Genomic DNA, 22,257 nt, shown 5'->3' on the forward strand with positions numbered 1-22,257 from the left:
ATACGCAAAAAGAAAACATAACAAACGTCAATTTTATTGTGATCGGGCAATCGGTCGTACTTGCATTATTTGTCTCCATTTCCGACGGTATTTTCTTTGTTTGATATCAGAGATCGGCTCTCTCGAGCCGAAATTAACTAGGTCGCAGTGGCGGCGCTTCGGCGAGCAGCGCGCGGGATGTGGGAGGAGGGCGGCAGCAGCAGCAGCGGAGGTGGAGGCAGCAATTCTAAAGGCTTCACGGATCCTGCCAAGCTTCACGAGACCGTGTTCCACGAGCTGATGCAGGAATGTAAGCACAGCGCACCCGGGGCGCGGCTCTCCGCTCGCCTCCGCACCGCGCTCGAGAGGTAAGCACCCTCGCATTGGGAATAATACATACGAACACCTACTTCCTGTTCCATATGTATTATAATATGTGAGTTATACATTATCCACAGTAGGTATTGTTTGATGGTTTCAACTGTTGCTGTCATCGTCAAGGAGAGGTGATAACTAATTGGGTTTTCTGTTTAATTTAAGCTGCACAATAATATAATAATGATGTAGGTTCTTGATGTATTGTTCATTGTGAGGTTTCAACTGTTTCTACATTGACTGTACCTGAGTGTTATTTTGTTCATTCTAGTACAAAGACTATTTTATTAATATAATGCAAAATCAGATTAATAGTAATATATCAAATGTATGTGTTGACATTGAATGATGCTATTTATAAATTTAAAAAGAGTTTTTTGAATCATAGTGTACACATAGTTGCTTAATGTCAGATATATCATTCATCAGCATTTTAGCCTTTTTGTTATGGAGGTAGTATAAAGAAATAATAACTGCACATTTTTTACTATAGTGAGGGCTCATTCTGCCATGTTCATGGACATTGTCTGAGTGTTTTTGGGATTGGGGATTAGATAATCATTTGAAACAAAATTTAAATTGAATGCCTGAATATAATATACCTGTAGATATAAACTCTATAATAACAGACAGTTGTGAGTAATGATAAAGATCAACTCATAGTTCCTTATACCATTAATGACTAATTGTTAAGTAATTCACTTGACATTTAAAATGCACTTATTCATAGCCTTTACTCACATGTCAGTAATTGTCCCCGGTGTTACATGCTGAACTAACACCACACTCATTCAGCACGTGTTTGCTTTAACAGTGGTAGTGTCAGTATTGAAACTTATGTTATATGATAGGCGGATCAATCACATACTATTAACTACAAATGTACCTTTATTTTAATAACAGACTGATTACTCGTGAGATACAGGTGTCTGCCTAAAATACTAAGGTAGTAGACACAACTCAAATCGGTGGTGACTCCAAGATTTACTTTAGGGGAGAAAGGGGGTTGTTTAATAAATAAATGTTACATATTCTCCCTGCAGATTAGTGGTTGTCTATATTGCAAATCTCAAAAATATAATAATAATAATATCTTATGCTACCTTTACACTCACTGTCACTGCTGCTCCTGGTTCTGGGAATACTACCAGGGGGGTTCCACTCCGCAGAGTAGGTATGATCGGCCGCCGGGCCGCATATGCGGCCTATCTCAGTAGGTTGCCACTCGGCGCGCTCGCTGATCGCGTCGCGCGATTTAGTGCTAGCTACACTTATCTATTCTCTTAATCTGTTTTCTGTTTAAATTAAAAAAATGTCAACTAAACAACAAAAATCCCGTAAAAAAGCTAAGAGATACTGTAGTGTTTATGGGTGCATGAACAAAGACAATATGGAATCGAAAATATCATAATAATATAATAAATATATAAATATCATTTTTTAATATTATCGTCGGCGCAATCCACGGAATACCTATTAAAAAAGTGGCGGCGGCCAGTCGTTCGTTCTATTCGTTTCTTTGATTTTACCTATAGTAAAGTTATGTAGATTATTGTAGATACCTATATTTATTTAGTGGCCAGACAGCAATACATTTATAATTTTATTTTATAATGGTTAATGGGTTTTCAGACACTATTAGGAACAGATTAACATGTTTTGAAGTATTGTATTTGCATAGGTACACACTGTTCTCTATTGATTTATTTTAATATTTATATCGACTAGCGATAACCCTGTGTTCCGGCGGTGAAACCGGAGACGCGCGGCGATACCCAATGGAGTATGAACGCTCGCGCAGAGCGATAAGTTTCAATTTCGTGTGGCAGTCGTTAGTGTAGGTAATTTTTTATGCCTAAACTTCACTTTTGTTCAGAAGTGGACCTTCTGTACGGTAGTACTATTTCTTATTCTGTGATACTACCCTGAATAGTTCTACTCAAATAAGCACCCAAAGTGTCTTCTCTCTGCCTGCATTATTTTCTACCGTTATAAAATAAATATAGTTGCAAAAATATTTTTTGCAACAACAGCATTGTATACTCATAATGTTACTATATGTGTTTTCTAAAGAAATCTATGGCCTCCTAGCCAATATTCAGTTATTGCAGCGGCCAGTTCCATTGAAAACAATCAGCAGGGAAGAAGGGGTTTATTATAGATTTCAAGTGATGACAGATTCAAGTGAGATGAAGATGACAATACACTTTGTATTCCATTTCTCTCTTAGCCTAAATAGTCTTCATGACAGGTGAGTAGTATTGGTCAGGACAGACGGCTGGCAGCCATAAGGTATAAGTCCTCAATCTTACCACTGCAAGTATAGCATCGGCGTGAGCTGCAGCAGCTAGAGCGACACATTTACATACTCACTCTGCCTCACTTGCCATCCGGCAGGGCTGAGTGTAGAAGTGGTATTAGACAGATCATGTGGGTTTGAATAGGGGCAGTTTATATAATGTTTGATCAGTGTTGATTCGCGTGATGCACGACACACACGCCACAACTGCGTAAAAAATAACATTAACTCTGAGTACGCACTTGGACGACATTCAGACTCGCGATTTTATAACCCGATCGTGTGTGTCTATAATAATAATTATGAAACATTTAATCTGAAAAGTATAATTTTAAGGTCTCACCTTGTGTTTTACAGACGACACAGATTTAATATTTTGATACAGAAAGGGTATTCGCACCGTATATTAGCGAGCGGCAACCTTACAGAAAATGTTAGGCGACAGTAGTAGGGTAGCGTATTTCTCGGCAGCGAACGTAACGTCGGGTACCGTTGCAGGATGTCGCCCCGCGAGCGGCGCGCCGTGTGCGACCGCAAGCGCGACGGCTGCGCGCCGCTGTTCGTGGCGTGCAAGCGCGGCAACGTGGAGATCGTGGAGTACCTCGTGCACGTGTGCGCCGCCGACATCGAGCAGCGCGGCGTGTACGAGGTGCCCGACGACCGCTCCGTGCACACCGTCACGCCGCTGTGGTGCGCCGCCGTCACCGGGCGGCTCGAGGTGCTGCGCGTGCTGGCCGACGCGGGCGCCGACGTCAACGCGGGCTCCGACTCGGGCTCCACGCCCGTGCGCAGCGCCTGCTTCATGACGCACCTGGACGTGGTGCGCTTCCTGGTGGCGCGCGGCGCCGACATCCACCGGCCCAACCACAACGGCGGCACGTGCCTCATCAACTCGGTGCAGTCCGTGCGCCTGTGCGCCTACCTGCTGGAGCACGGCGCCGAGGTGAACGCGCACGACACGCAGCTCAAGACCGTGCTGCACTACGCCATCCAGGAGCACCGCGTGGAGACGGCGCGCCTGCTGCTGGAGCACGGCGCCGACCCGCACCTGGCGTCGCGCGCCGGCGACGACGCGCTGCGCACCGCCTGCCTGAAGGGCGCCGCGCAGATCGTCAGCCTGCTGGCGGGCCGCGTGCGCTACGAGCCCGCGCGCATGGCGGACGCCTACGAGCTGCTGGGCTCCACGCAGCTGGACGAGTTCAACGACGTCACGGCCGCGCTGGCCGCCTGGCGCCGCGCCACGGCCATCCGCCACGGCTGCGGGCCCTACATCCCCAAGCGGCCCGTGCGGGCGCCGCACCGCGCCCTGGGCGGGGCCCGCGAGTGGCGCTCGCTGGCCGAGCTGGAGCAGGCCGCCACCGACATGGACGCGCTGCGCACGCAGAGCCTGCTCGTGGTGTCGCGCGTGCTCGGCGCCGAGCACAAGGACACCGTGTTCCGCCTCATGTACCGCGGCGCGTCCTACGCCGACGCCTTCCGCTACCAGCGCTGCATCGAGCTGTGGTCGTGGGCGCTGCAGATCCGCATCGAGAAGGACTCGCTGCTGGCCACCGACACGTGCCACACGGCGTGCGCGCTCACGCGCCTCATGCTGGACGCGCGCGGCGGCCGGCTGGAGCGCGGCCGCGGCCTGCCCGCGCACTCCGACGTGCTGCGCGTGTTCCGCCTGCTGGCCGACGACCTGCCGGGTGAGTGAGTCACGCCACAGACCCCCCACACTCTCGCACACGCACTGACCGCCTCGCCCGCAGGCTGCCGGCGCGCGCTGGAGGTGCGGCCCGTGCACAAGGCGCAGGCGGACACGTTCGACCGCGCGCTGCGCTGCGTCACGCACGTCATCTACCTGCTGCTGGAGACGGCGCGGGGGGAGGACGAGCGGCGCGCGGCGGGCGCGGCCGTGCGCGCGCTGGTGGCGGCCGACGTGCGCTCGGCGCACACGGGCGACACGCTGCTGCACCTGTGCGTGTCGCGCCTCAACGTCATCCGCTCCACGTACTTCGCCGACGAGATGGACGTGACGGTGAGTACCTACGCGTGTCGAGTGTCCACGTATATGACTTAAGTGTGTCGAGTCGCGTCTGACGCGTGTCGTGTCGCAGCCCATCTTCCCGTGCGTGGCGGTGGTGTCGCTGCTGCTGGAGTGCGGCGCGGACGTGTGCGTGCGCAACGAGGCGCGCTCCACGCCGCTGCACGTGGCCGCCATCCCGTACAACTTCAGCACGGAGCTGGTGGAGGTGCTGCTGGCGGGCGGCGCGCACCTCGACCAGCCGAACAAGTTCGGCGACTCGCCGGCCGAGCTGGTGGCGCTGAACCGCGGCTCGCGCGTGCGCGTGGTGCGCCACGTGTCGCTGGCGTGCCTGGCGGCCCGGGCGCTGCTGGCGGCCCGGCGCCCCGTGCCGCAGCACGCGCTGCCCCGCACGCTGCGCGCCTTCCTCGACCTGCACCGGCCCTAAGCCGCCCGACCCCTCTAGCGAAACTCCTATCTAATTATATTAAATTATATTATAACGATGTATCTCGACCGTTTTATTCGAAATATAATGAAACTAGTTAACGGACGGTTCAGAAGCGTTTTATTGTTTCCTCTTTTATATACAAAAATACAGGGCGCGTCGCCCGCCGGGAAACTCGGGATCACAGCGCCGCGAAGGCGAGGAGCGCGAGGGCGACGGCGAGCGCGGCGGGGAGGCGCGGGGCGCGGGGCGACGACGACGCGGCGCGGGTGCGCGCGATGTTGCGCTTGTGCCGGTCCACCACGAAGATGCGCCCGCCCATACCTGCACACGGACACACGCGGGTATTACGGCGGGCCTCACGATCGATACGGACGAAGCGGGCGATACGTACCCGAGTGCGTGAAGGAGTGGTAGTACACGATGTCGGGCCACGTGGTGTTGGGCGCCACGACGAGGTCGGCGGGCGGGCCGGCGGCGCAGCTCCAGCTCAGCGAGCGGTTGTAGGCGCGGAACGTGGCGTAGTCGTCGTCGCGGCGCCGGTCGGCCCCCGCGGCGTGGCGCGCCTGGCACAGCGGGCCGGCGGCCGTGGGCGCCAGGCGGCCGCGCCGCGTGTAGTGCACGCCCGCCAGCACCCGCGCCGCCCGCTGCGCCGCCTCGCTCAGGCGCTCCAGCCCGCCCACCGGCTCGGCCGTCACGATCAGCGGGTGGTACTCCGTGGCCGAGTGCGGGTCGTTGCCGCCCCACACCTGTAGCACGCGCGCGGCGGTCAGAACGGGCACGATATCGTACGTAGCGTCGGCGCAATCGCGATCGGTACCTTGAAGCTGTAGGTGAGGCCGCGGCGCAACTGCAGGTCCGGGGCGAGTTGGCCGTTGACGTACCAGGCGAGCGGCGGCGCGGCGCCGTGGCCCTGGCGCCCCGCCAGCCCGCGCCGCCCGCCCGCGGGCCCGAGCCGGAACTGGAACACGCGCAGCGCCGGGTCGAACAGCTCCGCCACCTCCCACACCGGCGGCGCCGCCCGCGTGCCTCTACACAGACACACACGCTCAGTGACAGTCGGACACAGCACGCCTGTCGTCGCTCCGCGCTGTACTCACACGGTGAAGGGCACGCAGTCGCTGGCGTGGTCGTTGTCGCCGAGGTGCAGGCGCAGGTCCTGGCGCGGGTACAGGCGGTGGAAGGCGGGCGCGCGCTCGTGGTCCAGCCGCCCTAGCGCCCACACCACGTACGTCGGCGCCGACACCGCCCACTCGCGGTCCATCGGCTCGCCTGCCACACACACACACACACATGACACCGTGCACACGTGCACGCACTGCACACGTGCACGCTCGGCGGCGGCTACTCACTGGGCGCGAGGGAGCGGCGGTAGGAGATGATGGTGAGTCCGTTGCTGCGGCGCGCGTTGAACACCTGGTTGGAGTCGAGGCCGCCGAGCTGCTCGTCGCGACACACGCCGCGCCACGCGCCCAGCACCTGCACGCACTGCACACACACATAGCATTCCGTTATGACAACCGTGCCGTCTCAGCGCAACCGACGAGTGCTCCGAGTACGATAATAGGGAATAGCGTTCGTCACCGGCGCCAGCGCAGTGATGTTGTAGTCGGTGGCGAGGCCGCGCTGCAGCGCCGAGTCGAAGTAGGCGACGGCGACGTCGGCGCCCAGCATGGACGAGTTGGTGGTCGAGCCCGACACGCCGAACGACACGTACTCGTCATCCTCCATCTGCAACACGCACGGACGAACACCGAGGTCAACGACCCTCACAGGAATTTGGATTAAAAAAAATTGACGGAACAGACTTGCGCGGCCAGCTCGAAGGTGATCTGACTGCCGAACACCTCCCACGACACCTGGTAGTCGCGGTGCAGCTGCTTGCAGTGCGGCAGCGAGGACCTGCGGAGCGAGGCACGGGTCAGTGCGGGACTCGGGAGCGCGCTCGGCGCGGGGGACACACACGTACTTGTAGTCGTGCAGCTTGGTGTAGGCGGGCGGCACGTTGAGCGCGTCGGGCACCAGCACGGCGCCCAGCGAGGCGCGCGGGCCCGCGTCCCACACGCTCAGCCACTTGACGTCGAACACCGTGGTGCCGCCCGGCAGCTCCAGGCGCACGTCCTCGCCCGCGTAGGCCCGCAGCGGCTCCAGGCTGTCGAGCACACGCCCACCTCAGTATAGCCGGCACTAGCGCTCGCGTCACCGCTCGGTCGCGTAAAGCGAGGGACGACACTCACTATCCGTACTCGTCGGGTATCTTCATGCCCCTCGAGGACGGCTGCGGTCCCACTCCGGTCCAGAAGTACACCTCCTCGCCGCTGCCGTCGTACCGGAACTCGGGAATCCTGGAACACGTAAGTCGGAGTGAGAAGGCGGTCGACCGCGCGTCCGGTCGGCGGCGACGTATAGGCGGGGCGCGTACAGGAGCGTGGTGGCGTCGAGGAACTGCACGGGCTTGCTGGACACGGCGTTGGAGCCGGCGAGCGGGCCCACGCTGCGCACGGCGGGCGCCTCGAACTCGTCGGGCACGTACACGTCGCCGAACGCGTTCTGCGAGCCGATGTCGTACACGGCCAGCCACTTCACGCGCGAGATGCGCTTGCCCTCCGGCAGCGTCAGCCGCACCTCCGCGTCGTAGTAGCGCTCCAGGATGTTAGTCCTGCCGGTAAACACGCGTTACATACGGTATTCTTTAGTCATATGGTTAGCACTCAACCTAGTGTCGAAGTGGTTTAAGTAATTAGACGTGGCTATGTGACTTTTAACTTAATTGACAACAATTAGCGCCCTCCGAAGCATGTAGATTCTCAGTTCAAATACAGCTTATTATCTAAATCTATCTACATATTAACCATGCCTAAGTTTGCTTAAACCCATAGAACATTAACTGACTGGTGAGCACTACTGTCTATGAGTTCTTCCACCTAAGTGGTAAAGATATTATGAATATTATGATCAGTGACTGAAACCAAACTGTTATAAATATAGATTATCTTAGTGGTAAGGTAATTGTTCAGTCAGGTAGAAAGATGAAAAATGGATGCTTTAACAAATAGGCAAGTTATTTTATTTTTTTTTAATAAAATAAATCCATCTATCTATGTTTATATAATTATATAAATATATAAAAGAAAGTGGTGTAAGTTACACCACATAACTCAAGAAGAGCTGAACTGATTTAGCTGAAAATTGGTGGAGAGGTAGCTTAGAACAGGGAAATTAAATATATATTATAATACATAATTATTTTTTTCTACTAAAATATGTTGCATACTCAGCGCAAAACTCAAGAATGGCTCACCCAGTTCGACTCATTGTTCGATATTCGATTTTGTATGGAAAGAAAGCAAAGCAATGCATGAGCAGAGCTGTGCAGGTCAGCTAGTAATGTATACCTAATATTAATACTGTTTTTACAAACTCTCAACCACTTGCCTGAAACACATGTTTAAGCCACTGCGCTATCACTAGTTGAATTTCATTATAACAACTAATTATTTTACTTTATTGTATGATATAAAAAGTACATACAACTAGTAATGAAATGAACTTTAGGATTTCCTTATCCTTTTGAGTCAAAAATCCTGAATAAGCAGTTATTAGTCAGAAGACACTGCTGCAATGAGTTAAGTGGACATGAAGCACAAACCTTCCATGCTCATTAGGCACAATGAAGCCCTGAGGTCCGGGCCGCCCAGAGTCTCCGGCCCAGAAGAATGTGTCGTCCCCGGTGCCATCATAGTTAAAGTTCACCAACAACAATGTCCAGTCATCTACTGCATACACATCACCCGATACCTACAATATATTAATTTTCATTACTCTTTATTACCCCTGCAACTTAGGTATGAATAAAAAGAATTAAATATTCCCAAAAACTATATATTGAGTAATTTGTAAATAAGTAAAGATAATTTTATAACTTTAGGAATTATTCCTAAGATAAAGTACTACAACTTTTCACAGATGTTAGTAGGTATATTACATCTGGCCTGAATTAAATGTATGAAGCAAAGAAAATTATAATTGCGAGGACACGTTGTCGAATGCGCACTAAGAACTTGTTTGAAACAGCAGGGATAAAAGTTGATAAGTTAATCGCAACTTATGTTGAGACGAGCCACTAGTGGCACTGGCGAGTGTGACACGTTACCTGATGGTGATACGAGTTGAGTTTGCCGATGAACTTGCCGCGGTAGGGGCCCTCCTCGTCCTGTGACACACAGTCTGCAACAATACACCACACAGTTAGTCATCGCGATGACAATTTCATAGAAAGTTTTCACTTTACGCTCAATCATCTCTACGATAACTATTTAACAGTACCTTTTGTGACTACTATCAGTAACAGAAAACATATTGTGTACATTTTACAGTCGCTCTGTTCACTTACAACTAATTTACAAAACTTTCTAACTATTCATTAAAGGTCACAACATTTCAATTCGAGTGTTTCGTTGTTTCGCGTAGCACTAACTTCAAGTAACTTCCGGTAACTTGACAAATCAGTTAGCTGGACCTGTTGTCATTTACACCAAATCACGCCAAGGACACGCGGCTATTGGTCAGCTGAGATACTGACACTTGTGCAGCCAATCACAACACAGTAACTTTCACTTTTTTTGTTCTTGCGCGTGGAAGGCTCTCTCATTAGTATTGCGGAATGTCAAGTAAACGTCACAGGATTCTTATTGCGCTATGTAGGAGCTACCTACCAGGACAAGCAACTTTGAATAAATTAGGCATAGGTATTTATTTGTGCAGTAAAATAACCGAGGAAAATATTAACAGTTTTTAATGTGTATGTGTATTTTATATATAAAAATATAATTATACAAGAAACTCGTGGTCTGTTCGTGGATATGAAAAAAAAACTTCTAGAAATAACTTGCAGGTTGATTAAAAAACGGAATTCATCAAATCATTCAAGTCTAATTAAAATAAATTAATAAAAATAACAGTGAAGTAGCGAAAAAGAGGACTTGTAGTTGTATAAATGTATTTTGCTATGTATCTATCATCAGGAGCTGGAAGTTCAGTGCTACAAAAATTAAATAATTAACTACACTGATGTAGAGCACTACAACATAAAATAAAAAAAGTACTAAAGTATAAAAAGGGGCAAAGAATTTATTTATACCTATTCTTCTAATATTATAAATGCGAAAGTTTGTGAGAATGTACGTAAGTATATAGGGATTTTTGTTACTCCTTCACGCAAATACTAATGGACCAATTGCGATGAAATTTGGTAGCTGAAGAACCAGAATAACACATAGGCTACCAGAGTTCCCGAGGGATCGGGATTTACACGGTCGGGCGGCCTCTAGTGTATATTAAACAAAATAATATTGCCTGACATCTTTTGAAAGTCAAGTCAGTCATAGTTTAAGTTTAGTGCTTATTTGAGACATAACGAATCAAGGTGCGTCCCTAGATAAAATATAAAACGCATATTGATTAATTTCAGATTAATATTGAATTGGTGTACCTAAACAGCGCACTTAAAATAGGTACGTCAGTCAAGAGTAGAGTTGCCAGATGGCCGGGATTACCGAGACTGTGCCAGAATTTTGCGTGTCCAGTAATTTGGCTTTGCTGTTACGGAATGAAAAAATACTACTTTTTACAATCCCGGTGATTCCTACTTAGTAGTCTTCGACCGGAGACCACACTCTGATTCTATTCACGGCCCCAGAAATGTCCAGGAAATGATCAGCTTGGTTCTGGCAACCCTAGTCAAGAGGTAAGGCGAGGCAGGAGGAGCAGCCGAATGTGATCGAGGGTGGTTGTCGGCGGTGTCGGCGGCGGTGTCGGCGGCGCGGGAGGCGGCGGTTGCACAAGGCGGTGGTGAGTGAGGTGAGTGTGGTGACGGGCACGACTGGTGCGCGCGCGCCGCCGCCGCCAGTAGCTGCTCGACCGCGCCGCGCGCTCCACGTACGTCCGCGACACACACTCGCTCACTCGCAGCATCGCGCCGCTCGCTCCGGTTCGTTCCCGACTCACAGTGCATCTCTCCGCGATGCGCCCCGCGCTCGCGCTCGCGCTGCTGACGCTCCTCGGTGAGTCCTCCACATCATCACACGCACCACCTCCTCACACCACTTGTACCACTTTCATCTCCGACGTATTCATCTCTGAAAGCATCAGAATGTAGGTTAATTACGCCTCGTCCACGTAACGTTACTCAAATGCCCTAAACTAAGAATAGTAGGTAAACCCGACCCAATTTTGCCTGAATTAAGGGTCCGTAATGGATGGTCCTGAAGTAATGGTAACCCGATACTCGAAAATCGTTGTCTTATTGCTTCTTCGTTTAAGTTAGATTGTATATCGTTGAAGAATATTTGTGTTTAGTGAGTAGGTCACATTGGAACGTTTTGTGCCGGTCGATGTTGTCCTCTGGCATCTAATATTATTTTGTGTGGAAACGAGCGTAGTAACGGCACCGATGTTCCGAGTGCTCGGTGCTCGGCCAGTGGGTCACACAGACGCACCGCGGACGCACTCAACACTGACACGAACCAGATTATGAGACGAAAACTAGCTGTGGAATGTTGGCGCCGGCGCCGAGCGACGCCGAACACAACAACAAAAACATCATTTAAACATGAATTTAAACGACTGCATGCACCTTACAACCCTGCAGGTCACTCAGAAGACGCAGGCATGTTTACGTAGGGAAGCTCTTCCTTCCAGTTAGTGAAATGCGCGACGTAAGCAAGGAAGAACAGAAATAAAAAAAGAAACTGTCATTTTGCAATTTCAAATTCAGGACGGTATAGACTGTTGAATATGTAAGAGCTCCTGATCTAGAAGATGCTGGGATGTAGGATGTGTTAGCTGTGTACGATGATGGTCATTTTGCTATTGAGAGTGGTTGTGCATTACTTTGGTAAGGCGGCGGCGGGCACGGCGCAGCGGCGGCGTGATAAGTGATTGGCGTCGGGCGGCGACGATGCTGCGGGCCGTGGGAAAGTGAGAGCCGCCGCCGCTGTCCACCACGACCACCACCGACACTGGCCTAGCACATCAATCATACATGGCTTTATTGTTTAATCATACAGATATTCCCTATACGTCCAGCATGACTCGGACGAACTGAATTACGGCAGGAATTATGTTGACAAAGTTTGATCTTATTTTAATGTCATCTCTGCAGAAGATTGTTTCTCTAGTCTTTACTGGGGTTTATTTTATTGGCTATAGAAATTCTAAGGGAAAAATACTATTTAAGCTGTTCAGTGTCTGATGGTGTTTGATAAGGAAAATTTAAATCTATATGCCATAAAGTTTCAGGATTCTAAAAAGGTGTAAAAAGAATCGAAGCTCGTCAGTGCGCGGAGTCAGTGCGCGGTGCTGAGCGGCGGTAGGTGGCGCCGGCGCCTGTTTACCATACGCTGACATTTGCCGGCACTGCGCTATTATTAGGAGCACTTCCACGCGGCCGCGGCTTCGCTGTAGCTCATTAGTGCCTACACCTTTTGACCCTCGGATTTTCTCGCCAAAACACAGTGAAGTCCATTTCTCGGTGTTTTAGTGCAATATTGCAACTATACCTCCCGTATTTTGCGCTTAATTTTGCCTTCCGTTCAATTTTCTCTACCCTTAAGTTCTGGGTCTCTCCCTTTCTAACTGATATCATTGTTTTGTAAACAACATTAATTGCCACGGAATAACCGCGTAAATGTGCACATTTAGTTAGTTATAAAAATAATGTAAAAAGATCATCTGGTAGGTACTCAAATTCATGTATCAAAGGAATGCAGTAGCAATGTTGATTTGTTTGTGTTAGTAAGTGGCGTCGTGTTGTGCTCGTATGTTAGATACAACGACTGCAGTAGGTAGATATAGGATGATATCGGTGGCGCCATCGCGCATGTATTATTTATTTGTGATCGCTTGAACCCTGGCATTTGCAACAATTTGTTGTGGAATGTGAACGATAGCGCACTGTGCGCTGTGGGGTGTGGATACTTCGGTTTGAAGGCGACACGACACGCGCTCAGAAACTGTCTGTATAGAAGCTACATAACAGTAAAACAAACTACACCAACATTATGATTAGAAGATTGTTTTGTAAATCGACATACATTTGCAACTGTACTCTAGCGTGTAATCGGTCTTTCTGATCCATCTGGGAGTCTATGTGACAGTACTGCTCCGATTCCCAGTGGAGATGCGTCTGTTGCAAGAACCAAGGGCCTCTTGGGATCAAAATGTATAAGTACTCTTTCGCTTAGAATTTCTTTTTTAATGTGTATAAAGCTCTGTTCGCATTCTGTAGACCATCGAAAACTAGATTCTTTCTTGAGTAAGTTGTTCAGTGGATTCGTGATCGATGATAGATTGGGTATAAATTTGTTGTAAAAATTTGCCATTCCAAGAAATGTCCTCAATTCTGCGGTGTTGACTGGGCGTTCTGTTTTAATTATTGCGTTAATCTTTTCTCTGTTTTTGTGTAGACCTTCTTTGTCGATAGTGTGTCCCAAATAGTCGATGCTTGTTTTGAAAAAGTGGCACTTATTTTTGTTTACTCGTAGGTTACTTTCTTTTAGTTTGTCTAACACGAGCTTAAGTCTCTGTAGTAATTGTTCTTTGTTGATGCCTTGAATGATGATGTCATCAAAGAAACATTTTACACCTTCGAGATCTTGAAGGAGTTTATCCATAAATTTCTGCCAAAGGCTCGGCGCGACCTTAACGCCGAACATTAGGCGGTTCACCTTAAAAGTGCCTCGATGCGTACTTAGTGTTTGTAGCATTGCGCTTTCTTCATCCATTGTCATGTTGAGATATGCCTGGGTGATGTCGAGTGTACAGAATAGTTTACCTCCGTTCATCTCTGCAAATATATCTTCTATCATAGGTATTGGATATTGTTCATCTTGTATGACTTTATTTAGTGTAACTTTATAATCAGCGCACAATCGGATACTCCCATTCGGTTTGACAACTGGTACCACTGGAGTACCCCAATCAGAGTGGTCGACTTTCGTGATGACACCCTGTTTGCATAGTCGCTCGATCTCTTCATCCACTTTGGTTTTTAAAGCGTACGGTATTCTACGTGGTTTGATAAAAATTGGTCTTGTGTTTTCTTGTAGATTTAGGTGTCCTCTGTAATTGGGTATTTCGCCTAAGTCGGATCGAAATACTGATGTCTTGTAAAGTTCCAAAAGCTGGTCTAATTCTAGATTTTCTGATTGCTGTAAAGTTTTTATATCTGCTAAATTTAGAGTTTCGAGTTCTTTCATCCAACTCCGGCCAAAAACGGGGTCAACGTTGTTGTTGATGAGGTATAATTTACCGTGGAATTCTTTTCCTTGGCATCTGCATTGAACGTATGCAACACCTGCAGGTTCGATTACTTCGCCGGTATATGTTTTGAGTTTTATATTAGTTTTAAAGATTCTTTTGCCGATTTTCAATTTTCTGTAGTCTCGTAATGACATGGAAGTAAGTGTGGCTCCAGTGTCAAATTCCATTTTCATCTTAGCATGTTCAATGTGTACCGTTATCATGTATTTTTCGGATGTTTCACCAGATATAACATTAATATCATTCCATTCATCATCATCGCTTATCGCTGAGTCGTTTAATTGATTTATATCCGGTGTAGTCTTACTGGGCTTCGCATCTGAGCGCCGTTGTAGACACACACTAGCTAAGTGTCCGACCTTCTTGCATTTATAGCATGTTATGTTTATAGCGCTACATTTCTTGGTTTCGTGATTTAAACCACAGCGGAAACATTTCCCTTTTAAATCTCTTGGTGTGATTCCTCTAAAAGGAGATTTTTTTGGATTATTGTAGGAATCAGTGGAAATTTTATTGATATTGTCACTACTTGGTTGTTCATTCGGAAGCATTGATGTATTTTCTGCTTTACTCATTTCAATAGATGTTGCAATCTGTGTCAGGTGTTTAAATGTACATACTGTTCGGTCTTGTAAAATTTTTGTACGTGCGTCGCTATCTTTCAATCCTCTTATGAGTTGAAGAGATAAAAAGCTTTCTGAAATGTTTTTCTGGCAGTGTTGACATTTAAATTCGCAGTTGGTAGTGAGCTTTTTTAAATCTGCGGCGTATTGCGCTACTGTTTCATCCGATTTTTGAGTTCTCGATATAAATTTATGTTGTAGAACCCATTTGCTAGGTTTTGGGTCTAAGTAGTCGTCAAGTGTTTCAGTAATTTCGTTAAATGTCTTATTCAATGGTTCGTCTGGTGCTATTAAATCACATAATTTTTCATGGAGTTCTGGTGATAATGTAGACAGAAGAATATTTGTCTTCATGTGGGGCTCAGTAATTTCATTAAGTCTAAAGTACACTTCCAGACGTTTTTTAAAGTTATTGAACGTTTCTGATTCATGTAAAGGATTAAATTGTATTTTTGGTATAATCTTATGGTATTGGTATATTCTATGTTGGTCTTCCTGTCGCTGACCTTGAATAATGGTTTTTTTTGTTAAAAGTTTTGATACTAAAATAGTGTGAAGTTCTTCGAATTCGTAGCCGTAATTTTGTTCGTGTAAATACGCTGTTTCATCGTTATCATCTATGGTTTTGTTTTCTATCTTCTCTTGTAACTCTCGCAGTGCTGTTATGGTGTCCTTCAAGGCTGCGGAGCGAGCGGTGATGTCCTCGTCAGACATCGTCGCCCTCTGCTCGATGTAGGTATCGAGTCTGGTGAGCATCCCACGTAGGGTGCTCCGTTTTTTACGTAGCTTTTCCATTTAGGTTCAGTTTTTCCTCGTCGCCAATATTATGTATTAATAAAATACGAGCATTACGTGTTTGATATATTTATTGACAGAGAATGCCAAATCGTTATATGATTAATATATGGCATCTACCATAGAGTAGAAGGAGTTTAGGTGGAGTTTAGGTTCACCACAAAGTGGTCAGCTCCACATACTCATATATGTTTAGCTCTACATGTTAGTAAGTTAACTGAGTTAGTTGTGCAGTGTTCAGTTGCTAGGACACGATGTAGATGTGGTGAGCGCAGGAGCGCGAGAAATCGGTTAGAGCGATGTATGGCCAGAGTCAGAGTGCTGAAGATGTAGAGCGGCGCGGGGGCGCTGGCGGCTCGTATGTAGTCGGAGCGCATTCCTCGCACCAGTGGGTCAGCTGACAACGGTACCCGCACCGGTGCGCGCCCCCCGCTCCCCCCGCGCCCCCCGCGCGCCGCCCCCCGCGCACCTCTGTACGCACCCCTGCTCCCCCGAGTGCACGGTACGGTTGGCAAGTGGCGCACCACCCGCCGACCAACACCAGCACACACATGCTAATAAGTCATGATCACACAATCACACCACACTCAACACACAGTTGATAGCATTTACAATACGGCAGCGAACGCCCATTCATTACAAGTCTTTGCATTTTTTTCCTCAATGTTGTTAACTTGGAATTTAATTCAATTTTACAAATCTGTGTGTAGTTCCGTGTTACATCTCCATATGAAGGGTTACAAAACAGTAGAACTGATTTTATACATGTTGGAATATTGGGGAACGTTCCCACAGGAAGGTATGTGAGTGTAAGGCGCGCGTGCGGTGAGACGGAGAGTGCAGCAGTGTGGCGCCCCGGTGAGGCCGGTGACGTCGGCGACGCGTGCACGTAAGGGTCAGCGCACACGTCACACGTCGCACGCCGCACGTTATGTAACTGTACGGACGCATCGCTGCACTCATAACACACCATCCACACATACAGCCAGAGTGTCAGAGTGTCAGGACGTACAGTATACGCTTGCACCGCTTCTGATTGTAAAAGGAGAAGGATAAACTACATAGGAGTGCTTATAAAAAGACAGTATGCATGGCGGCCGCTCGATGTAGCGGGCGCCATCAAGTAATGCACAGAGTGCAGAGAGCGCAGTGCATCGGCTCGCGGTCAAACATCCACTTTCTAACGGCGCGGCGCGGTAGCTGTTACGGCGGTGTTGGCGAGGTGTTGGCGAGGTCGCATCCTTATCGCGTGACATAGTGTTACAGCGAACCTTCACATTTGTTCATCCACTGAACATGCACACGTTGAGACAACAACAGCTTTTACAATCGTGTCATCATCATTAGCGCGTGTGTTACTACGAGATATAATTTCTGTAAAATACAACTACAGCCCCTGTTTCAGTCAACTCCAGCTGAAACAAAAAGTACAAGCGTGTTTCATTATTAGAAATGTAACTGAATATTGAGACTAGTCAATTATAAATTTGTGAATATTACTTAACGGCATGATTACATCACAGATAATAGCAGTGTGTGTAGGTTTTGTGTAGATAATGTAACAAGTAACGTGTAGTACGTGTAGTGTTGCACCGCGGTGGCGTGTCACAGTGTACTCAGAGTACAGAGAGTACAGAGAGTACAGAGAGTACCGAGTGTACTGAGAGGTGCACGGTGATGTGATGATGACATAAGGCGCGCGCACACTTCGCGCTCTCACGGTACAGTTTCCACGCGGTGCGGCGCACGCGCGACCCTACAACCTGCCATTACTTTACTAATCAAATTGTTTTAATACTATTCATAAAACTTTTTGTTAATATTTATAATAGCAAATTCTTTTTCATATAACTTTAAGGCACCGAGTGGTGATCTAAAAATTTGTCGATAATTTGCGATCTTTAGTCAGAGTCAGAGTCGTTGTGACCGTGCCGTGATTCACTATACCGCTGTACTCCTACCGTCACTTCCCATGATCGCAGTGATGAGGTCACCGCCAACACACGCGGGCAGGTGGTCACCGCGGGCAGGTCTTCAGGTGGCGCGCGGATCATCTTACACATTAATTAAACATTAACAATGAATAGTGGCGACACGCGATATGTTTGTGTAAACAAGCACCTGGTTATTAGATCAGCACTCAGCGGGGCGCGAGTGACGCCGGCCGGCGCGCCTCCTACACCTGCCAGCTCGTACACACAACAAAGGCTCACCTCGGGAATATCAATTATCCGCTCGTGGGATACATTCTCACAGATCAAAAGAAGAGCTGATTACTTATTATGTCACGATGATGAAATCCTTGCAGAATCACTTACAACCACCGACGTTCATATAAAACATAATGAAGTAGTATTTGATGACCGTTATGTTGCAAAAACTACTTTCAATCATCGAGTATGCGCGTCATCGATGTGTTTTTGTGTCGGTGTACGCCTGGTGGTCGGTGTGCTGAGCAGTAGAGTGAGTGCGGGACCGACGGGCAGGCGAGAGGAAGGCGGGCAGCTCGCGGTCAGCTGCGGGTGGTTGTGTAACGACCACTTGTAACAAAAACCGTCCATTGTGATGTGATCGCCGGCGGTCGCTCTCTACTCACTGCACCCACTCACCCGTCACTAGTAACACTAATCACTTTACTTACTGTAAATATAATAAAACTGCTCAATCTATAAACACATATAAACAGTAAATAAGATTAGCATCTATATAGTCGTTGCATAGGGTAAGATTTATTCAAGCTACCTCAAACTCGCTACTAGCTAGACGGCTTCTTCATTTATAACTAGTGATCAAGTTAATTAATTGTCCAATAAATTCATAAAACGAAATTAATTTCCTAATAATTAATCAAAAAATTTATGACGCATAAAATTTAAGTCTTAAATAACGTCCACGGTTACAACAAACGGATATAAATTTTACCAAATTAATATAGATTTTTTTGCTATTTTATACCCGATGTTTAATTTATTAGTTTAAACAACAGTATCACTTCCCTCGTATACTACATGAGCCATGTTGGTAGTGATAGATAGTAACAGATGTTTGCACTAATTGGATGTGAAGTAAACAAATATGTGTGAGGTCAGTGAGGGGTTGAGGACAGTGAGTAACTGGTTACAAGCTGGTGTAAGTAACGCGGAACATAACTCTCCGCGCGGGTGCGGTGGCTGGTAGTTAGCGTGAAGCGATGAGACATGCTCGTTAGTACCGCGCTAGAGCAGGACAGAGATACATTAGCATGTCTCGTGCGCTTTCTTGTTAATTAACGCGATTGTTGAGATAGTTCCGATAAATGACAGTTTGATCGTTTCTTTTTTTGTAATGAGACGAGCGTGACACGAGCGCCGCGTGCGGAGCGCGCGTTGATGTCTTTTGTATGGACGGAGAACATTCTACGAAAATCAAGTTACGCGTAAATGCGAATCGTTTGAGAATGACCAAAAACTTCTCCTATCTCTCCTATAATTTTGTTACGTGTGTAATCCTGTTATGTCTCATGTACCAAAACTATGGTTCACGTATTTCATGACACGATCATGCCAAAAAAATATACTTACGTGTATTGTCAAACAAATAATGTATTATAATGCCTTACCTTGTAAATGTTAATAATAAGGAATTGTAAGATATTGTAAACGCTTCATGCTGCACGTGAACGTGCATCTGGTTATCCGTGTAAGCGAAGGCTCTGCGGACGCGCCGTGAGGAATGTCACTTGGTACAGTCAGTGTAGGATACAGCGCGCTGCAGGTCGCGCACGCGCCTGCGCTTCATCTCGCCGGTAGTTCATCACACTCGTGCAAAAATGCGTGGAAAGTGAGAGGAGCCTCCCTCCGCACCCCTCGCGGCACCCCCCTCACCTCCCCCGGGCGGGGCAGTGCGCGACACGCGTGAAAGTGCCGGAGATACGCGTTATGTAGGCATGTAGCTGCACCACCTGCTCGCGTCGTGTGTCAGGCGGCAGGTTCACGTACGTCCTCGTGATGAAACTTGCTCAATTTCCTGATATCTTTCCTCGCCCGTTACTATTGGCTATTCAAAACTGGGTGCCCAATATCATTGAATCATAACGTGACTTTATCTGGAATAGAATAGTGTGAGCAGGCTGTGTTAAGCTATTAGCCATTATGTGATTGCGCAACTAAAGTAATACATTATGGAGAGTGGCTCCTCCTTACAGTTGCAGTAACTAACAGTACTCGTAACGCAATGAATACTGAACACTGAACGTTGATCAGCGCGAGCACACGACTGAGGTGACATTTGAAGTAATAGTCACGACACACTTCCGTGACTCACTCGCGATAGTTGTGATAGTTGTGATAGTCGTGATAGTTGTGATAGTTGTGATAGTCGTGATAGTCGTGATAGTTGTGATAGTCGTGACAGATGCACGCAGTGACTACTCTTTAGCACCGCAAGGGCAGAGAACTGTGCGAGTTTATCTGATGCAACACACTTTACTCGATGTCGAATGCCTGGCAGGAAACATTAGTATGACCTGCTCATAACTTAGCGACCGTTTAGATGTTCCGTATATTTCCGCGTTGAACAAGTCATGTCATATTATAGATGTGTTATTAAGGCGGTTGTAACGGCTAGTCAAAGCTCTTTAGGTAGCAAAAACTTTGACACTAGACTAACTAATCATGTGAAAGAAATAAGTGTGTGTTACGACACATGGCTTATCTAACAACACGTCGCGAAAGAGGTACAATCGTTAGATTTATTGCATATTGTCTGTGTAGTGTGTAGTGTGTGTTGTGTGTCAGTACCCACTAGCGCCGCCGCGCCGCGTCGCGTCGTTGCTAATGTACACAAGTGCGTTATGTACAAGTTTACGCACAAATATCGTAAACGATGAAATAATCAGACATAATAACGTATTGTTCCTTTGTCACTCGTCACATATGAGTACTCTATGTATATGTTGAACATAATATTGAATAAGTTACCTTTGTTACTGTAGTATATTCATTATTTAGTAGTATATATATACATAAACATAACATTGCTATACAAATAAACAGCACGGTGGCGTCTAGTCGACGACGTCTGTGACGTAGTGACGTAGTGGTGCAGTAGTGTGGTGGTGATCATCACGCTTCTGTTCCACTGCGTCTGCCATCAGCGATGTATCACGTGATCTCAGCGCTCCTCTCGTTAAGAGTAGGCTCTCGATATCAACAGGCGCTACGCTCGCAGCGGACAGATAAGGCGACGCTCGACGTATTGTGTATCGACGGAACAGCTGTAAATCACGACATGCTTTACGACATCATTATGTTCCGCCGTACACCACGTATACAATACTGCGTGTAGCTCAGTACAGTACACGCGGGGTGTGAGCCTGCAACAGGTCTCGAGATAAGCAGATGAGAGAGTAATCTGTTCCGTGGTGGCGCAGCACTACGGATGTCATCTGTGTCGCGTGTGTGAGCTCAGTATCGCCGCCTGCATCGTCGGATGTACTGATATCGTCAACAAGACTTCTACACCGCATTGTTAACTTTGTAACGACAGTTTTACAAGTTCTTGTTGGAAGGTGTTGTGTTGATTATCGTTTCGGAAGATACTGTAGTTAGTTGTCAATTTAATTGGAATAAATTTCATTGAGTGCTTGTGATCTGAGTTATATTTGTGGTGAGGCCATAGTTCCAAGTTGCATGAAACAATAATTTACCTCTGTATACCTAGATTTATAATCAGTTATATAAATATTGCGGGGAACGAATGTGATCATAATTTAGCAATTAATCAGTTTGGACGTGTAACGCGGTTTGTTTCACTTTCCCGCGAACATTCATCAATCATCTCTGGCAGCTCTCAGATGACAATTGATTTCAAGCTTTCACCCGGTGTCAGAGGTGACTATGACGTCATTGTTATTATGTTCACTAAATCCTTGTAGTAACGTCACTCGCGTGCTCCTCATTCTAGCCAATCTAGAGTACATGAGGCTGTTCAAACTTAGAGAGCTGTGGAATTAACCTCATTGTATTCTCTAATAAGTGAATTGTTATGTAGTAGTTGTGTGCATCGTTCTCGGACACACGATGTTCGGTTATATTATTTATATCTCGATATGGGTAGCAGGTCATACAGCATGTTGTTCTGTGTCAACGGTCAGAGTACACGTCTGTCATATGATACTCTCTCACTGCATCATATTATTATGTGCGGTTGGTAATTAGTTGATCACCGTTACCTATTACATAACTCCGCCACCGTGCGTTAGTTCGGCGACGCATCATCACTTCCCGCACACACACACACACACATACATACACACACACACACATACACACACATGCTCGCTTCACACTTACACATGTTACATAATGATTGACACGTGCACTAACTACTTCACTGCACAACGCGAGTGCTCTTTATTTACGTTAAATTTTTT

At 47.4% G+C, this 22,257-nt stretch overlaps 3 protein-coding genes across 5 annotated transcripts in view; 2 read left to right on the plus strand and 1 right to left on the minus strand.

The window, feature by feature from the left end:
• On the plus strand, positions 1 to 5,212 carry m-cup (ankyrin repeat protein mann-cup). Its single transcript, XM_076130782.1, has 4 exons — positions 1 to 347; positions 3,152 to 4,341; positions 4,405 to 4,673; positions 4,753 to 5,212. The coding sequence occupies exons 1-4, from the start codon at positions 178 to 180 to the stop codon at positions 5,104 to 5,106; spliced, it is 1,983 nt and encodes a 660-aa protein (XP_075986897.1). The 5' UTR covers positions 1 to 177; the 3' UTR covers positions 5,107 to 5,212.
• Positions 5,210 to 9,611, minus strand: knk (cytochrome and DOMON domain-containing protein knickkopf). Its single transcript, XM_076130781.1, has 13 exons — positions 9,433 to 9,611; positions 9,260 to 9,333; positions 8,756 to 8,904; positions 7,529 to 7,765; positions 7,344 to 7,451; positions 7,076 to 7,258; positions 6,915 to 7,008; positions 6,691 to 6,837; positions 6,459 to 6,594; positions 6,207 to 6,378; positions 5,927 to 6,137; positions 5,501 to 5,855; positions 5,210 to 5,430 (listed from the first exon to the last, which is right to left on the minus strand). Exons 1-13 carry the CDS (start codon positions 9,473 to 9,475, stop codon positions 5,288 to 5,290), a joined length of 2,052 nt encoding a protein of 683 aa, XP_075986896.1. The 5' UTR covers positions 9,476 to 9,611; the 3' UTR covers positions 5,210 to 5,287.
• A 1,338-nt stretch (positions 9,612 to 10,949) lies between these two features.
• Positions 10,950 to 22,257, plus strand: part of Skel (DM13 and DOMON_DOH domain-containing protein skeletor) — a 63,095-nt gene continuing 51,787 nt past the window's right edge. The window contains exon 1 of one of the 3 annotated variants that reach the window (XM_076130780.1): positions 10,950 to 11,168. In XM_076130780.1, coding sequence (XP_075986895.1) covers positions 11,129 to 11,168 — 40 coding nt within the window. In that variant the 5' untranslated portion in view covers positions 10,950 to 11,128. The remainder of the gene's footprint in view (positions 11,169 to 22,257) is intronic. The other 2 variants (XM_076130779.1, XM_076130778.1) reach the window with 2 other exon arrangements.

The sequence above is a fragment of the Anticarsia gemmatalis genome, chromosome 24 (assembly GCF_050436995.1).
Source record: "Anticarsia gemmatalis isolate Benzon Research Colony breed Stoneville strain chromosome 24, ilAntGemm2 primary, whole genome shotgun sequence".
Lineage (NCBI taxonomy): Eukaryota > Metazoa > Arthropoda > Insecta > Lepidoptera > Erebidae > Anticarsia > Anticarsia gemmatalis.

Coding starts and splice junctions, on each gene's coding strand:
- m-cup (XM_076130782.1), top strand. CDS start 178: ATGTGGGAGGAGGGCGGCAGCAGCAGCAGCGGAGGTGGAGGCAGCAAT. Junction 348..3,151: donor CTCCGCACCGCGCTCGAGAG/GTAAGCACCCTC, acceptor GTACCGTTGCAG/GATGTCGCCCCGCGAGCGGC. Junction 4,674..4,752: donor CCGACGAGATGGACGTGACG/GTGAGTACCTAC, acceptor GTCGTGTCGCAG/CCCATCTTCCCGTGCGTGGC.
- knk (XM_076130781.1), bottom strand. CDS start 9,475: ATGTACACAATATGTTTTCTGTTACTGATAGTAGTCACAAAAG. Junction 7,452..7,528: donor CTCGACGCCACCACGCTCCT/GTACGCGCCCCG, acceptor TACGTGTTCCAG/GATTCCCGAGTTCCGGTACG. Junction 6,138..6,206: donor GACTGCGTGCCCTTCACCGT/GTGAGTACAGCG, acceptor GTGTCTGTGTAG/AGGCACGCGGGCGGCGCCGC.